Source organism: Balaenoptera ricei, chromosome 10, assembly GCF_028023285.1.
Source record: "Balaenoptera ricei isolate mBalRic1 chromosome 10, mBalRic1.hap2, whole genome shotgun sequence".
Lineage (NCBI taxonomy): Eukaryota > Metazoa > Chordata > Mammalia > Artiodactyla > Balaenopteridae > Balaenoptera > Balaenoptera ricei.
Window position 1 is genome coordinate 59,521,327 of NC_082648.1, and position 19,118 is coordinate 59,540,444.

Consider the following 19,118-nt stretch of genomic DNA (forward strand, 5'->3'; position numbering starts at 1 on the left):
TCATGTAAAAGCAGGGCAAGGCAACCCAGTTAGCTGTGAGAGTCACTGTGAGTTTGAAAAGGCACTTGGAATGCCAAAGCATCACGTTCATTACCAGTAGGGACCAAAGTGTGTTAAGAGGTTAAAAGGCACCATACACTGTTGTCAAGACAAATCCTGTCACTACCACTTACTAGCTGCTTTACCCTTATTACATAATCTTTGCAGTGCTGTTCTCTCATCTGCAAAATGATGAGGTAATCAAACAACAGTACCTGCCTCATAGCACGGTTGTGAACTATAAATGGGACAGTCCATTTAAACTGTTTATTAGCACATAGGTCAGAGGACCTTGTAGAACTAAGAGCACACCTGGCAGAGGATAGCTCTGCCATATTGCTCAGGTTGGGCAAGCCAAGATGGAAAGATCCCAATATGTTTCTAAATATTAACCAGCCTAGAAGTCACCTACAGTGGAGGTAGATGACCTAGTGGCAAGAAGGGGACTTGGAGTCTGACAGATTCAAGTTTGAATCCTTGCTTTTGAACCTATCAGCTATAGGATTTTGAACAAATCATTTGTTCCTCCCAGCTGGGTTTTCCTGACCTATAAAATGACATTAAAGACAAACCTCATCAAGATTGTGAGGATTAAATGAGTCAGAGCCTATCAATGTCTAGCCAAAGGCTATTCACAGAATTCCCAGGAGCCTGGGGTTCTACAGTGGTGCCTGAGTGGAGAAGGAGGGTGGGCCTTTAGGACTGGCTTCTAATCACAGTTTTGACCAGGGCAGCAGTTCTCCTTTTTACTGTTTTTCTTTTTCTTTCCCTCTTTCTTCCTTTCTTCCTTCCTTCCTTTCTTTCTTTCTCTTTCTTTCTTCCTCTTTCTTTCTTTCTTTCTTTCTTTCTTTCTTTCTTTCTTTCTTTCTTTCTTCTTTCTCTTTCTTTCCTTCCTTTCCTTCTTTCTTTTATTAATTATTGTTAATTGATTTCCATATTGGTGTTTTGTAGAAGATTTTGTCTTCCCAATGTTTTGTTTCCTGTTGTTCACTAAAAAAATGTTTAAAAACCACTGGCCTGTCAAACGGTGTTTACCTAATAAAGTTTCACATTTTGCAAGGTTTAAATGAGATAATCCATAAAATGCTTAGCACAGTGGCATTTAGAGTACTAAATAAATGCCACGTGTTCTATTTCTTATTCTGTTGGTAAATGCTTAGTTAACACAAGCCCTTAGGGTGATCATGCATCTGGTTTGCTTGGGACAGTCCTGATTTACTCCTGTTGTCCTGGTGTAATTATTAATAAAGCCCCATTTTACTCTCAGAAGTGCCTAGGTTTGGATGACATATTATTTGTTCACCCTAATTCTGCCCCATTTCATGCTTTGGAAGAAAGTCACTCCTTTTACTGCAAAAATGGTGTTGGGTGCAAGGCTCTGATTTCTTTGTGGCCACAGAATATGAGCAGTGTGTATGGCCAGGCCAGAGAGGATTCAGATATACTGCCCTTCCAGAAATGTCAGATAGTACATGTCACATTAGCCCCATCAAACAAAAAAATCAGTGTCTTCTCGGACGCTATGCAGAAAATCACATAGCTTTGTCAGCTGAGGGTAAACTCAGGTTAGAAGAGAAAAAACTATATATTTTTTAACCTTTGCTACTGTGAGGGTGTGTTGAAAAAAACCCCTCCAGATGCCCAGGAGAGAGATTTGGTTTTTAACATGTTAAAATTGTGACCTTTTGTGACTATTAACTCACACATACAAAGAGCAACAAGCCTTTCCTGCTGCACCGCCCAGAGCGTATCCGGTCTAATCAGTAGACAGAAGAAATGCTGCAGCGGTGACTCACTTCTGGGCTAACAATGGAACTTACGCTCCTTGGCTTTTTATTATTTTTGAATCTGGAATTCTTTTGGTAAAGTTTGGTACAGTAAATTTAGAACAAAAGGTGTGGATGTTAATGTGCCTCACGGGTAAAGCTCTGATAGCTTGGGCATGAGTCAAACAAGGCTGATGTCTGGGGCTGAACTTGGGGTGTCTCAGACAGACATCTTCCCTGTGTCTATATACCATGTCATTTCAAGGACGAAGAACTTAAACGTTTTGATTGTTTCTGACCAGGTGTTTTGAATATAGATACTTTTTTTTCCACAAAGTATTTGTAGGGCATAAAAGCGAACACAAGTCAATGATAATTCAATGATAACTCAATGCACTAGCATATCTTGAGTTCCATTTTGTTTTTCCTGAAAACTAGCCAATTTTCTTCTGAACACCCAGGTTAACACTCAATTGACTCCTAGCTGAGAAGAAGGAAAAGGTCGTCCTGACAACCACTTGGAAGATTCGGTTGGCATTATCTGTTTTACGATAGGATGTCTTGTTATGGTCTCAAGAACTGTGATGCCAAGTAAATCCAAACCAATTTCTAAGCTTTACCTTCAAGTGTTCTGAAAATAAGTAAACCAAAATGTTCAATCCCTGATCTTCAAATGAGATTGTTGAAATTCACTAATTAAGGGGAATCTCTGGGATTAGTTGGGATTGCAGAAGGATATGGCTACATGTAAGACAGAGGTTGGTAAAAATTATACCAAGAGGTGGAAATTTTAGCTTTGGAATTATTTTAACCTAGTTTTGGAAACAAAGAATATGCTAGGGACACATATCAGCCTAGGAAACTGGTGGCATATGTATTCCTCTTCTTAGGTTGTTATAGTTAAAAAAAAAATCGTCAAACTAAAGTGATTAATCAAAACATTTAAACAATGATATGACGCACACTGGAAGCATTTTTCTATCCTGTCTGGGAAGCCACAAGTAAGGTCTTTGGATGTCATTCCAATTTAAGGCCTCCAAGGTAAGGATGTACAAAGACAACTGCAGATTTCACTACTGACTCTCAAAAAGGTGGATTAGACAGATTGTTTCCTGTTTCTGGGGAAGGAAAAAAAGAGGGAAAGAGGAGAAAAAAAAAGGCTTCGGGATCACAAATTATTTTATGTGTTTCACTTCTCAAATTCTGTTTTCAAGTTCTTCCAGAGTTCAGAGGTGTCGAGTGGGATGAAAAGAAATACAGTGAGGAAAAGATTGCCTGAGGTCAACCTACAATGGAACACGTTCTTTTCCTCCCTGCCTAGATGTCTTCTGGTGTTACCATCTTGCTCCTTAGTCATTCTCCATATGCATGTGGGGCAGTCTCTGAGTATCCTGGGCCATTTTATTATTATGGATTATTATTATTATTTTTAAAGGAACAAGTGCATCTCTCAGACTCAATGTGTAAATGACCTTCATCACTATCTCACACCATGAAAACAGTACACACAAGCCTAAATGAATCTCTTGTAGCAGGCTCTAAATATGATGAAAGTGTTGGTTTAGCTTTAATAGCAACTGGAATTCTTAATTAGGTGGTATCATCACAATAATTTAGTGATATTTAAGATTAGAAGATTTAAGCAAGACATGGAAGGGCTAAGTAATAAAACAGGATTAATTTATAAGCATTACGGGATTCAAAGTATAACCATCAGGCTGGGGTCCATGAAATATTTTACTCTTAAAAAGGGGTCCTCAGACCAGATGAGGTTGGAGGCTTCTGATATGCACCACTTCTCTTTCTCCATATGTAGACACAGAGGCTTAGAGTGACAAGTGGTCACACAGGAAATTAGGGTCAGAGCCAGGATTAGCACCAACCTCCTTGACATCAGGTCCAGTAATCTCTGGCACCTCTTTCTCCAGTGGGTGCCTGCTTCCCAGTCCCACCAGCCAGTGCTCTGTCCCAATTGCCTGCTACTGACTTCATCTTTTAATTAAAAATGAATACCATGGCAATGAAGGAATGATCCATGAACACACTTCTAAATAAAACACCTGTGGGTGCCCTGCACAGAATCTGAACTCCTATTTGGAAAAAAGAAATCCTATTTTAGTTCAAAATATGCTCAAAAGTATTATTAATAGGAGAATCACAGACTCATGAATCTGCAGTGAGAACTGTAGCATCTATTAATAGAAGTTGCCTGAAAGCCAATAAAAATAATGTCTTGCCAGAGAGTGAGGAATCCACTAAATGGTTCTGTCATTGTTGTTACACTGGAAACATCCATTCAGCATAACACAGTCGTCTCTAAACCAGACCATCTGAATTTATTGCTAAAATGCAGACTTGTGATCCGAGTACGAATTGCCTGTTTATGTTATGTTGAATAACAATGATCAAGCATTGTAATTTTTCCTTTCTTTTTCTTTCTTTCTTTCTTTTTTTCTTTCTTTCTTTCGCTCTCTCTCTCTTTTTTTTTTTGTTTTTGATAAGGTCTTTGATCCTACTCAGTGCTCAAACTGTTGATTTATCAATCATGGAAGCCGTTTCCAGTATCAAAACCACTTTCTTTTTCTTTGCTGTGAGCCAGGCTCTGGACTTCTTAGCGGAGGCAGATATAAGTGGTGGGGGGTAAACTATAAAAAAGATGCAATGTGCAGCCTTGGATCACTAGTGGGCAGAGGCCATTGCTAAGGAGGGTATGAGAGGATAGGAGAAATTCTATGGAGCTTGGACCCTGCAGAGTACAAAATATTAGCCCTCTGATATACTGGCTCTGTCTTTTGTAGCCCTTATTATGCTCAGCTGGATGCTTCCAATTAGTCCCACCCTTTCCTTTCCCCTTTTTAATGGTCTCCACCCAGGCTCAAATTCCTATGCCATCTCTAGTCTTCTCTTCGCCACCAAACTTCTTGAAAGAACAGCTTATATTTATTATCTTACAGCTTCTTTCCCTGCCTTTTAGATAGTGTCTGAGGAAAGTTTTGTGTGGTCAAATAAATGTGAAAGAGTCCTTCAAGGAAGTGTAATGGATTTCCATGCTGGGGGACACTTCAGATCCTTTAATGCTTTAATACTTTTTGTGAATATCCAAGTGGAGAGGGGTTCTAAGAAATATAGCATATAGCTTTTTCTCAAAATTAATTGAGAAGCTTTTTAATTTTTTTTTTTTGCCTGAGTACAGGCTAAGAGAGTCTGACACTTAGCGGGTTCTCATAGTGTAATTAATCGTTAAAATGTGCCCTGAGAAACACAGTCTGGAAAAGCCTGTTAAGGAATCCATCTTGCTCTACCCAGGTGCCTGATGCATGTTCAGCAGTAGATGTTTAGTACCTGTTTGTTGAATGAATGACCGTATGCATGATTCAGGAGAACTGCTCTGAGCAGAGATTGTGGGTGACTGTTCCACAGGACACAGAATTCACACCCATCTACAAACACCCATCCTAAAACATCCCCCAACAGGGTCGACTGCATGGACTCGACATGCTCAGTCACACCAGCCCCATCTCCCTGTGCTGAGAAGGACCCTGTATTGGCTTCATGCTTTGCTGTTGCCATCTTGAAAGAGTTAATCATTTTTTTAAATGGGGCTCCACATTTTCATTTTGCACTGGGCCCTGCAAATCAGGTAGCTGGCCTTGCAGCTCTTCTGCCCTCACCCTCCCAATGCCCAGAGCTGTCTATCAGTCTCCTCAATGGCAGGGCCTCTTCTGGAGCCCTCTCTTCAATTCCTCTTCATCAAAACCTCAATTCTGAACGTCTTTCCGATGTGCGGAGTTACACACTCTCTAGCTAACATACCCTAGCTGGAAAAGGATAGACCACCCTGTTTAAAGTGTTAATAGCCAGGAAGACATAAGGTATCACTCTCACCTCTCAACTGTAGGTTCAAGAAACTTGAAAAAGGAATGACTCTTTAAACCAAAGATTGGCTCTCTAATAGTAGTCTTTTAAACATTCACTACACACAGATATTTTAGGCGCCCTCCATAGATAGATATTTTGGGATGAGGCAAATTCTCTATGTTCCTCAAATTATATTTTTAAGGCAACTGCTGACAATATCACTTTATCTATTCATGAAACAGCTCTCCTTCATATTAACCATTGTTTTAAAAATTACAGTGTCATTGCATTTTTTTATTGGCAAAGAATGATCAAAGAGCTATGTTTTTGTCTAGCAATTTTGCAATAAACATATTCCAATAGATTGTTTACTTTTATCAAAAACAGTCATACCTTTTGAGTTAGAAATCAGAAGTCCCAGATGCCAAAGAGGTCTATTTCACCAGTTTTCTTAGCTAGGTGACATTGGGCAAGTTACTTGCTATCTTGAATTCTTTGTTTCCTTATTTTAAAAAAGTGAGGCCAAGGAATATCTCTTTTCTGACTCTTGGGTTCATTTTGGGAGTTAAATGAGGCATGTGCTTTGAAGACCATTAAATAAACCTCTGCTGTCAACAGTGCATTTTGGAATGTTCTGAAGACAAAATTGAAGGCAAGGACTGCCACAGAGACCAGGATTGGGCACAAGGTTTGAAGAACTGATGAAGAACAGTAAGCTGCAAGAGCAGAAGGACAGACATTTGGATTTTCTGAGGCCACTTTTCCCTTTACCCATATGAGTTAAAGCCATGGTCAACAGCAGCAGTCACCTACAAATTGGAATTTTGAAAGTGAAGTATGACAAGAAAAGAATGAAAAAATGAAGCAAGATGCAAGAAGGTTGGGAAGAAGCTGGATGGAGTCAAAGAAAGGAGGGAGTTTTCTGTTTTGCTTTTTATAATAACTAAGGAAGTGCACAACAGAAGGAAGAGACAAGAAAAAGAAAATCTGTTAATCCTGTGAAGGAAGGAAGGCAAAGGAAAGACTTTTCAAGGAAAGTTTCAAGGAGACGATCTGCTTCATAAACAACAGAAGCAGCGGCTCAGAATTTATGTAGAAGGGATCTTGATGAATAAATCAGTTAGAATGATTTTGAGACACATATTGGCAGTAATTCAGACCCAGGGGGTAGGGAACCCATAGGCTTTAGATCAGCAGAGAAGTTGAATATGTTTTGAAAATCCTATCAGGAGTAAAAAGACAAGCCTTGTGGGAGACCTTGGTGGTGATGGAAGGCCAAGGCTAAAAATTTCTGCCCATTTGCTTTAGGAAGGAAGGAGCCGATAGAGGAGGCATTGTGATATGGTTTAAAAAATGTATTTGTGATTCTCTTCAGAGCTAGAGAACAATTTGGTAGACTTGACAGAATAATGTGACCGGGAAGTGGAAACCAAGGTGGAGGTCAGGCTATAGAAGCAGGTGGCGGGGGAGGGAGATGGGAGGGCGAATAGACAAGATCTAAGAGTAACAAGAGCCCAAACAACGAGCAAACCAAGCCCCCCCCTTTTTTCAGGGTGTTGTTCCAAATAGGGTCAGAACAGGTGTTAGACATCAACTTGGAGTCTGTTTAGATCTATGTATTTGGCATTCATGGAGCTCTGGCTCTAGCTAATAGGAAAGTGGGTGCATGGACATGAACTGGAGTCCCTGGGGGATTTGTGAGTCCCATGCAGGAGCCTTGTCTACAGAAGCACAAAGCAGAAGAGATCAAGGTCACCGCAGGAGCAACTCCAGACTGACTGGGTACTGCCCCTCACTCTCTGACATAGGTCCCCTCTTCTTGGTGAAGGTAGGTCCTGGAGTCTGAAGGGAAGCAAATGGATCCTGTTCCAGTTGGGGTGGGCAATAGTGGATGGAAGGCAAGGGGGTTTCAGGAAACCAAGACAGCAATCATAAGAGGAGGGGGAGAGAGAATTGAAGCTGATCTTCTTATGCACAAAAAGAAAACATTTTTGGAAGTAGTTACATGAGGGGTATGGAAAGGCAGAAGTGGGGAGGTGGGTAGAGAGAGCGTAAGAAACCTAGAATAAATGTTCTACTCAGTACGCCACAGGTATAATCTCCTCTTAATGTTACTGCAACCCTGTGGGGTATATATTATTAGCTCCAATTTACAGATACATGTTCAGGTTCTTGCTATATTTATTGATAATAACTGTGGCTAGCCTTGGTTGCATGCTTATGTGCCAGCCACTTTACAGATTATCTCTTAATCCTTATAATAACATAAGTAGATACTATTATTTCCATTTTCCAGATGAGAAAATCAAGGCATGGAGAAGTCTTATAATTTGCCCAAGGCCACACAACCAGGAAATGGTGGGAGCCAGGATGCAAAGCCAGGCAATAGATTTCCAGAGTCCATAATCTTAATCACCATGGTAAACAGCTTCTAATAAGCCAAAGTTAAGAGAAAAATAGAGGGAAGATACACTGACAAAGACTTAGAAATTACTATTTAAAAGGAAACAAAGAACGATAGGGATGGGGAGGGAAAACCTCATCTGGAAAGGAGATTTGAATGTTTAGTTTTTAGAGACTGGAGAAACTTCACTGATGATTTTAATAATAATGAAGATGATAGTAACAAAGTGAACATTTATTGAAAGGCTTCCTGTGTGCCAGACTCTGTTCTAAGTGCTTTATATATATTTTCTCATTGAATTTTCAGAACAATTCTTTTGTCTCTATTGAAATTCTAGGACCTAGTACATAGTAGGGGCTCAATAAATATTTATTGCATGACTTAAAAATGTGACTTTTGTAGTTTTACTTTTAGGAAGCTCTAGGTCACAGGGCTAAATTCCAGGAGGCTCAGATCCTGTGACTCTTGTTTTATTACCTCAGAGCATTTATCTCTGTCTGAAATTGTCCTGTTTATTTCTTTGCTGTTTATTATCTCTTCTCTTCTCTCTGTTAGCATCTAAACTCTAGGAGAGCAGAGCCACACTCATCTCGTTTAAGTACGTGCAGCATAAAGAACAATGCCTTGCGTTTAGGAGATGATTCATAAATATTCACTGTACAAATGAAAGAAGAGAAACCATAGCTCAGCTTTCAGAACAACTCTTCATCCACGATAGCACAGTAAACTGCAGAGCAGGGAGGTCCACTGCTCATGTGCCCATACACCATCTTCCTCTCTGTGCCTGTTCTCAATGCGCACCTGTGCACGTTCTCGGTCACTGACTCAACTGTTCATTTCCCCAGGCTTAGTTGCGGAGCAAGGAAGAAAAGGAATTTCTTGTTTGTTCTGTTTTCAGTGCATAAACAGAGATCATCACAAAGGTGATCAAACCATCTATACGTAAACATAACTCTTTCAACTCACACCCATTAGGATGGCCACTACAAAAAACAAAACAAAACAAACAGAAGTTGGAACCCCTGTACACTGTTGGTGGGACTGTAAATGGTGCAGCTGCTGTGGAAACCAATATGATATTCCTTGAAAAGCTTAAAATATTACCATATGGTATGGCCATCTCATTTCTGGGTATATACTCCAAAGAATCTCAAATAGCTATTTGTACATCCATGTGCATAGCAGCATTATTCACAGCAGCCAGAAGGTGGCAGCAACCCAAGTGTCCATTGACACATGAATGGATAAATAAAATATGGTATATACATACAGTGGAATATTATTTAGCCTTAAAAAGGAAGGAAATTCTGACACGTGCTACAATATGGATGAATCTTGAAGATATTACGCCAAGTGAAAGAAGCCAGTAACAAACAGACAAATACTGCATGATTCCACTTACATGAGGCACCTAGAGTAGCCAAACTCATAGAGTGAGAAGGTGAATAGTGGTTGACAAGAAATGGGTATTTGTTGTTTAATGGGTACAGAGCTTTTCAAGATGAAAAGAGTTCTGGATTTGGTTGCAGGACAATGTGAATGTACTTAACACTCTGAACTGTACTCTTAAAAACGGTTAAGATGGTAAATTTTGTAATCTGCATTTTGTGCAATTAAAAAAGGAACAGAGAAAAGAAAGACGATTCTTGGTGGTATGACATATGCCTCATTTTTAAGGATCAAGATCCTAAAATGAATGATTCAGTTAAGTCAAATGAAAATGCAAAGTCCCTGTGAAGGAACAGAGATGTGAGACTAGGAAGGAACAGCTACCACCATAAACAACCTGCATCAAAGACAAGGAAGGGTTAAGCATAAGCTCTTGGCTTTGGACTCCTGAGGGTCAGTGTTGCAAATGACAGTTTCTTTGATAGCTTTTTAATGTAATGTACATTCCTAAGCATTTTACACAAATCTCTACAGAGAGTTAGGACTTCAGAGCCTGTGGTGTTGACAAAGTCAGGCTGATCGGATTAGGTTGTGACGATGACACCGCTCTGAAGTGTCTCTCACCCTCTCCCGCCGACACTCACCTGTCCACACGCAGCTGGCAGACGATGCTCAGAGCGTCCACAACTCCTTCTTCTCTCAACTGTCGACAGCCAATGGATGTAGCAATAAAACACCCCGTCCTGCCTATCCCTGCACTGAGAAGAACAGGTAACGCGTTAAAAGGTGCAGGAAAAATAGCAAAGGTAAAATATATTCTTTTAAAAAGGTACTTTTAAAATTGGAAACCATTGGGATTAATAATAGTAATTACAGCAGCAACAGCTCTCGTGTACTGAGTGTACAAACCCAGCCCTGTGCTGAGAGCTTAAACGGCAATTCTTCCCTTTAGGTCTAAGCAGTAGGATGAATGGTGTGGAGGGAGGTAGTAGGCGGAGAGAATAGTGAAAAAGGTACTAGTTGTTCTACAAAGAAGAATTAAGGGCTGAAATTAGGTAAGGTATGGGCAGTAGCAAGGAGGGGAAAGACTTCTACACATCATAAATGTGAGTGTGGAGGAGTGGAGCTGAATAGTGAGAAAAGCAAAAAGTCCGAGGTGACTCGCGCGGAGGACTGGAAAGAATGGCAGCGTCATCCAGACGAAGGGGGAATGAGGGCTGATTTGAGGGAGAGAGTGGGGACTTTGGTCTTGGATATAATGATGTGGAAGATGCTAGTGAATAACTGAAGATTCAATTCCGTTAAGGAGAGAGGATGTGGCTAGAAGCACATATTTCCAAGTCTTTTTTTTTTTTTTTTTTATCAAGGTAACAGTTAAACAGACATACTACCTGTCATGGAAGGTTTACTCATGAATCTCCTTCAGACGGTAAGTCATCAACTTAACAAGCTTTCTCTCTCGCTCTCTCTCTCTCAGCAATTTCAACCACAAATGTAAATTTCTCTCAAATCTACACTTAAATTCCCCAAGTTTCTCCTAAACTCTAGATTGGCATTCCACCTCCTAGCTGGCACTCTTGCTGTTGCTATTTTACACTTGCTGCATTTCAATGTATCTAAATTCAGTGTATCTAAAACAGAATTAATTATCTTTTTCCTCAATGGCATTACCAGGCAGCCATAAGTTTTCCAGCCTAGAAATCTTGGAGCCGTCTTCAACATCTCCCCCTCTCTCAACTCCCACAGCCAATCTGTTACCAATTCTTATATTTTCCACCTCTGCGGAGCTGTTGTGATCCATGCTTTCCTTTCTATAAACTGTGCTCACGTTTCTGAAATCTTACTTTATGATTAGCAATGATCTCATTATGGTTTCCAAGGCTCAAGACTCTTCCTGGGCTAATTCATGATATACACAGCTGCTAGGTTCATCTTTCTAAAACAGGGACCTGATCATATTACTCGCTACTCAAAAACCGTAGATGGCTCCCAATGGTCACAGCACAATGTCTAAGCACCCTTCCATGGCATTCAGGCCCTTACGTAATATGACTGTGACGAACTTTCAAGCTTTTTGCTGTCAACTTTGTACCCTTTGTGTCATTGTTTTCATTTGAATCATTGCAAAAAATTCCTATTTTCTAATTTTTCTTTTTGTGTTAATGGGTATTTCTCCAGTTAGAAATGCCCTCCCTACCACCTTTTAAAACCACAAACATTGGACCTTTTTTCAAGATCCTGTTCAACATTATTCCAACTTTTAGAAGCTTTCTTCAATCCTCATGGTTTGAATGAATAATTCCCCTCTTGGCACTCAAATAGCACTAGTTCTCCTACGTGGCACTTATTTCCTGTTGAATGTGGGTGCAGAGGAATTCAGATGAGGAATGAGTCCCTTTTAGTTGAAGTGTCTATGGAGAGTTTGTCTCAATAAAGAGATAGGACTTGAACTATACCCTGTGAATGGCAGGCATTTTGGTTATCATGAAGGAGAGAGAATGTTCCATGGATGAGAATGGTATAAGGAAAGAATTGCTGCAGAACAGAGTGACAATGAGTAGGCTAGTTTGGCTTAAAGAGAAAGTTACATTAGAGGAACAGTGGGAAATAAGACTGGGAAGGTACAGTGGGGCCTATAAAGGATCTTATATGGAAAGCTAAAAGGTTTGGACATCATCCTCTAAAAGAATGGTACTCTTTTTTCTTACTTTTTTTTTTTTTTTTTTTTTTTTAGAATTTGTTGAAAACAATGCATTTTCACTCCCCAGAAAATGCACCTAACTTAATGTACTCAAATCTGTTCAAGTCATTTCAAGTTCAATGGCCCTCATAGATAATCCACAGATTGGAGGTTGAGAACTTTTGCTCTAGGGAATGGGAAGCCTTTGAGAAGTGTTGAGCGTAGACTCCATGTGATGAAAGAGGGTTTTAGGCACCTCATCCAAGAGGAGTGCACAGAATAGGCTGTAGTAGGGGTGGAGCATGGGGAAGTGGGGTGTGTATGTGCAATTAGCCGACTTCTTCTAAAATACATGGGTGAGGTCATAAGGGCCTGAACTTGGGTGGTTGGGCAGGAAGTGATGATTATGGGAGAAGCTTTGAAGGGAAAGCCAATCTGGTGACTGATTAGATATGGAGGCTGGAGTTGAGAGAAGGGCCAAAGATAACTGTCAACATTTGATGTTGAGTGCCTGGAAAAAAGATGGTCTAATTCTTAGAAATAGCAATCAGAAGGGGAGCTGGTTTTACAGGGGAAATGGTAAGTTCATTTTAGATATCCTGACTGTTTTATGATTTTGGGTGGGGGACACTTCCAGCCCTAAAGTATGGCCAGTTAGTTATTTTTCTTCAGCCCCAAGCTAAGTTTAGGATGAGGCCTAATGTTAGAAACTAGATAATGACACTTTGGATAAATAGACATATAGTAAATTTTACTCTTAATTAAACCACAAAGGTTCAAAAGAAGGCTAAAATTATAATCTAAAATAATATATTTTATTTCTTAACAATATCAAAAACTATCTTACAAGACTTAGGAGGGCCAATAAAGTAACACCAATTATTTGGAGAAAGTATGGAGAATAAATGGCCGGTTATGTAAATAACTTTAAAATATATGCTTTAGTTTGGGCACACTAACGGGAAAACAGGGGGAAGAGGTATAAGTTAAAGGAGAAGACCTTTAAGCTAGACGCTAGGGAAGGGAACCACTGCGGACATCTGTCGCTGTGTCAGCCCAGCCTCCAGTACTGCGTGTTCTGGTAACAACACTTTGTTTTCCTTTTGGCGAATTACCACTTGCCCACTTCCCATTTCATAAATTTATTTCCATCTGTTTTTCATGAGGTAAGTTTTAGAATAGTTGACTGGTTTTCACCAAATTTGACATAATAATAAATGTTATCAAGATACAATCTTAGTAAAGTCCAGGGGCCATCTTGAAACAACAAAAAGCTGTTGATAATTTAAAAAACCATATGTCATTCCTAGCATATGTGAGACTGATGAGACTAATTGAATCCATCTACGTTTCAAGGTAGAGGACTGAGTGAATAAGTTCTCCTGTTCCCTGAGCTATTAATTAGAAGTGATATTTTCTCCACTGTGTGACTGTTTGCTGAAAATATGCTAATGATGTCACTTCATTTCTGTTAAGTATCATCTCGGTCAAGCCTCAAGTATGAGGAAGTTAACCATTTTCAATACATATTTAATTTATCAGCCAAGTCAGAACCAGGAAGTAAAACCCAACTTCCACCTGCTCTATGACTTTACAAAGGACAGCTGCTTAGGAAGAAAGGACAGCTTATCCCTTACCTGCAGTGGACAACCACAGGCCCTCGGCCCACGGAGGCAAGTCTGTCTTCTTCCACATCCAGCATGAGCTGTAGAAGGGGCTGGGCGCTGGCTGGAGTCTTGTGATCGGGCCATGAGGTGTACCAGTAATGCTTCACGTGTTGCGTGTGACTTCCTTGCTGAAAATAGCAACAGCCACCAGATGCTTCATTGCCCTGTGGAACTCAAAGTCACCCAAACCACAATACTGAATGCCTTCTATCACTCCCATCTTGCTGGCAACTTATTTCTAGGCGGAAAAAAAATCTAGGAGATTTTTGAAGAATACTCTTTCACCCTGAGAAAACTTTACTGTAACTATGCTGATGTCAAAGTTTGACAGTCTTGCTCTGTTAAATGATAAACATGTATTTAGTATATATGTTTAAGATATATTTAATATAGAAAACATACATATGCTAAATATATGTTTGTAATTTGTTATAATAAACATAATGGATGTTAGATGAAGATATAGCCAAGAAAGAATCGGGATATAGTGCGTTTCCTGCTCTTTGAACATTCCTGAGAGGTTGTTATAAACATATTGACCAGTATAAGAATGCTTAATTTTATAGTCAGTCTCTCTAATAATTCTACACTCATCCCAAATTCCAGTTTTTCACAGCAGTGAGGAATCCCTGTAGTAAAGGAGCGCCAAGGGGTCACTAGATTAGAAATGCTTTGAGTGAGGGTCCATGCACATCACGTCAAAACCCAGTGGGAGGCCTGGTGTGGACGAGGCACTTGAGAACACCGTGTTGAAGAACAGGTCTCAGTTAAGTGCCTTCCTATCGTGAATTTCCCATTAAAACCCTCAGCGCGGCTCTGCGTCTACCCTCTTCCTCTCTGCGGTGATTCTGTCCCAGTAATGAGGCTCTAGATAGAACTGGAATCTTTGGGATGATTGCTCTCCAGAAGTAAAAACAATACCATGGCAACATTCCTCAGCATCTGCTGCCCCAAATTTAAATAACTTTTCTATGACATAATGTGGTCCGGGAAAGTCCCCATAAATGACTGTGACTCCAGGTTTTGGGAGATCTCATCAACACTTCAGGCTTTTCTTGCCTCCCACAGGCGCAGATTTTCCCTTTCACAGTTTCCAGGCCTTACTTAAATCTGCTTAGACCAAAGGGACATTAAAAAAAGAAATCATGGTACAGTCTCCAGCACAAGCCTTTAGTTAAAGGCATTCAAAAGGTTAAATCAGAGACATGATATTTATGCAAAGTAGAAGACCTTAGCCTCCCACTTAGTGAATTTCCTTAATGCCTGCTTATATTAATTTAATTATTCCACATACTAATAGTAGCTGACCACAAAGAAATCCATAAGGGAGTGATTATAATTTCTCCTTTCTTGACATTATTTAATTTATTTAAATTGAATCTGCAGTACTTATTAGGATAAATAATTTCAAAGTAGAAATGTAATCCTCCAACATCGTCTACTTTGTAGATAGCTACAGCTCCACAGTTTTACCTTTAAGACAAGGTTTCGAACGGTGTAGTTGTCACATTCATTTACATTGATAACCAGAACCTCGACTTTCCCATATATTCCTCTCTTTTCTGGCCAGTAAAGCACACATTTCTGGAGGAGGGGAAAGAAGAACAAATATTAAAGAAGCAAATATTAATGGTTTTCATTGGCCTTGGAGTATTTTTTATTCAAGCATCTGAAAATTTTCTATTCAGTTAATATAAAAAAATCAAGTACCAATTTTTACAGTTCTGTAAATGAGCTAAAACCACTGAACCATACATTTTACATGGGTAAGCTTTATAGTATGTATAGTGTAGTATAAATTATATCTCAATGCTTTTTAAATAAAATATCAATTTTTACATATGTCTGCCCAACACTGTTGCTATTAATCCCACACCAAAAAAATAATTAACGCAAAATTTTCCAAATCCCCGTAGAGAAATTAAGGACTAATTAAGAACTGAATTAAGAATTAGGAAACTAAGATCCAAATATTAGAGTTTATCCTGTGATGACTAGGATTAAAATGAATGTTTTCCCACAGTGATTGAGGCAAGTCACATTTCCTGCTTCATCAAACAAAAGTCTCTAATTAGAGTATCTGTAATGTGTTAGGTGCCACAGAATCCAGTTTCCCTGGTATGTAAAGCAGATGTAATGGCCATTAATACACCTAAGGTATTATATTTTCTAGGACCAATGACCCTTTCACTTATGGGATCCACTGAAATAAATGTACAGCAAAATTATTTTTAAAATTTTTATGATGGATCCTCTTTGAAGAGTTTAATAGCAGTAATAATAATTATATGGCGAGCAAGAAAATATAATGTGGTGGTTAAGGTGCAAGTTTTGGAGTCAGAGAGCCTGGGGCCAAATTTTGGTGCTACCATTTATCTGTGAATCCATAAGCAGGATACTTAATCTCTCTGGACTCAGTTTCCTCAAGATTTAATACATGGAAAGCACTTAAGACAAAGCCAGGCATACAGTAGGCGTTCAAAACATGATGTTATTATTATTACTATTATTGTTATTTTACAACTGCTCGGTTATGGAATGGGTTTTTGATCTAAAGTGATTAGATCATTACTTAAATATGCATTAGATCATGCATTAAATATTATATTATTTTTATGATATCCAAGCTACATTATTTAAAAAACTACAAAATGAGACTCAAGCATACATATAAGCTCATATTATTTATTATTTTGCCTTTTAAACAACTGCAAAAGAACTATTAATTTCTTACCACATATTTTAACGACTAAGAATGTAAAGTGTGAAAGCTGACATTTTATTTTCAGTGCCCAGGGAAGCAATTTAATTTTAGAAATATTGTTTAAATAGAATTCATGATTTTCTTTCAAGCACACATGCCTATTTATAGAGAAATTCTTTCACTTCTTGCCTTCAGTAGGGACTTTGTAGTCCTCAGGACACTTGTTTCTTTACATCTATGTCAAAGGCATGTGACCACACTTGAAGAAAATTAAGTACTTATAGATTTAAAAGAGTAGCAGCAAAAACATTACAGAATTACAGAACTAAAGGAGAAGACACATAAAGTATCAGAAACACACCTCTGGGGCTCTATCATGCTAAGTACCAAATACTCTATGTGATAGAGCCACAAGGAAGTCACTTCACATAGCGGAATCAGTGTTTTTCATCCACTACAATAAAAACACATTTGCATCCTCTACGTTCTGGTTCTTTTCCAAACAAAGTAAATCATTTTCACCTCTATTTACATGCCACCCCACCCCCAAGACTGTCAAGCAATCAGGCTAAAGGCTTACTCTGGCTAATATAACATTAACATTAAAAAAAGAAACCTTTAGCACAGGGAACTATCAAAATCTTGTAATAACCTGTCACGGAAAAGAATCTAAAAAAGAATTATACATATATATATGTGTGTGTATAACTGAATCACTTTGCTGTACACCTGAAACTAACACAGCATTGTAAATCAACTATATTTTAATAATTTTTTTAAAAAAGCAATCTTTTAAAAATACAGCAATTTCTTTCCCTCCTCATTTACGAGTTGCCAAATGTCTCAAATACCCCCAGTCTGTTAAAGATAATCATACTAACCAATTTGCCTGGTTTCTTTCAATGGAGCATCAATTATTTCGCTGCAAGACCCGAGCTATTTTTTTGTCTTAAAACCCATGCCTCCTGGATGAATCCAAGAAGAGTGGCAAAGGATCTTGAAAAAGGTATTGAACAAAGAAAGAGGCATTCAGTGGCCCAGCAGTCTGGCATACGTGCCCCCATTGTCCAAGATCAGGCCTGAGGAGCAGGGCCTCTCTTTGGGAAGGTGGCTCTTGAAACCGGTAAGAAAAGCTGCGAGGCGGGAGCTCTCAGCCTGCACCCTGACTCTGAACAATACAATCCAGGCTTGTGCACCTACTTGATAAATGGAAGCGCTGCTCGCTTCTCTCCCAAGCTTGCCGGGGCCCTCTTGAATGTTTTTCTTGACTCTTTACCAAAAATGAAATTGGCAGCCGGCTCCCAGTAGACAATGCAATGTGACTTGTTCATTCAAACAACCCTTAATTAGCATCCCATCTCCTTTCTGAGATACAATAGCTTATTTCTACACACCGAATACATTTTTCCCCCCTTTTAGGAGAACATAGAAAAAGAGACCAGATAAGTGTGGGTGCTTTTGAATATGAAGTGAGGGAGAGCAGCAAACCTAGTTGTTTCTAAGAGCACAAGTTCATGTTCAAATTATTTTTGTGAAGAGCTTTTTAGGGTTTCTTTATTGTGGCGCTAACAATGATATAAAAAAGGAAAATGCAAGGAAGGAAAATGCTCTCTTACAGATAATATTGTGAAACCACACTAATTGTAGGTAATTCGAAATAGCACGCTATCTAGCAGAATGTAACCCCAAATCATCACTATTCTTCTGCTAGATGGGCTGATTCTTTCAGTAAAATTATCTATTAATTCCAAGAATTCATAATTTGGAGGACAAAGAGGTTTCCAGAAGGTCATGTGTCTCCTGTGCAAACAAGTAATTAGTGAACCCTGACTGTAGATTCTGGACATCAACCAATTTTTCATAATCAGTGGTTTACAGCAAAAGTAGAACGCAATGCAAAGCAATGCAAACTGATATTTTTATAATCTTTTTTTTTTTCTTTGACCATCCCTCTCACCCCCACCACATTAGGACTATTTGTATGTATAAAGAAGGAACAGGTCTAGCTAATATTTTAGTCGCCTGAAAAAAAAAAATTATTTTTAAGTTACTTTCTTTTTAATTCTATGCATTTAAAATCAAAGAGATTTTGCTCTATGAGCTAAAGACTATCATCACATAGAAAGTGGCTCTAAATAAACAAAAAGAAGATACTTAGTTGCATTTGGGTTACATTTGCATATAAGACAGAATGGGTCAGATTGTCTAAAATTATTATGGTTTTAGTTACTCTAATTCTTAGTGTTCCAATTAAATATTAGTAACATAGGTGCAGCAATTTAATATTAAAAGCACCTTCACCAACCTTATATCACTGAATCCCTTCCACGATCATTTGTGTTAGGTAGAGCAGAGAGTAGATATTGTTGTTATTATTATTATTTTTGTCATTTTACAGCTGAGAAAACTGAAGCCCAGGTGTTTTCATAAGGTTCTCTGGGAACATCCTCTTGGGGCTAGGACCCTCTGAGCAAATATCACTTTATACATTCAAGTTTCTGTCTTTGATTTCTGCAGTAATAACCAACACTTTTTTCTAGAGCAATAACCAATGCCCTCCCTTCCCTCTATGAAATATGCTGATGCTCGTGGAACACTGAATGCGCTCTGT

At 38.9% G+C, this 19,118-nt stretch overlaps 1 protein-coding gene across 3 annotated transcripts in view; it reads right to left on the reverse strand.

Annotated features, from left to right (window-relative positions):
- The window catches only part of PTPRR (protein tyrosine phosphatase receptor type R), a 254,511-nt gene that overhangs the window by 5,418 nt on the left and 229,975 nt on the right, over positions 1-19,118 (reverse strand). For all 3 annotated transcript variants that reach the window (XM_059934694.1, XM_059934696.1, XM_059934695.1), the window contains 3 exons: positions 15,277-15,387; positions 13,774-13,931; positions 10,101-10,214 (listed from right to left, as the gene is read on the reverse strand). In XM_059934694.1, the coding sequence (XP_059790677.1) occupies positions 10,101-10,214; positions 13,774-13,931; positions 15,277-15,387 (383 nt within the window). The remainder of the gene's footprint in view (positions 1-10,100; positions 10,215-13,773; positions 13,932-15,276; positions 15,388-19,118) is intronic.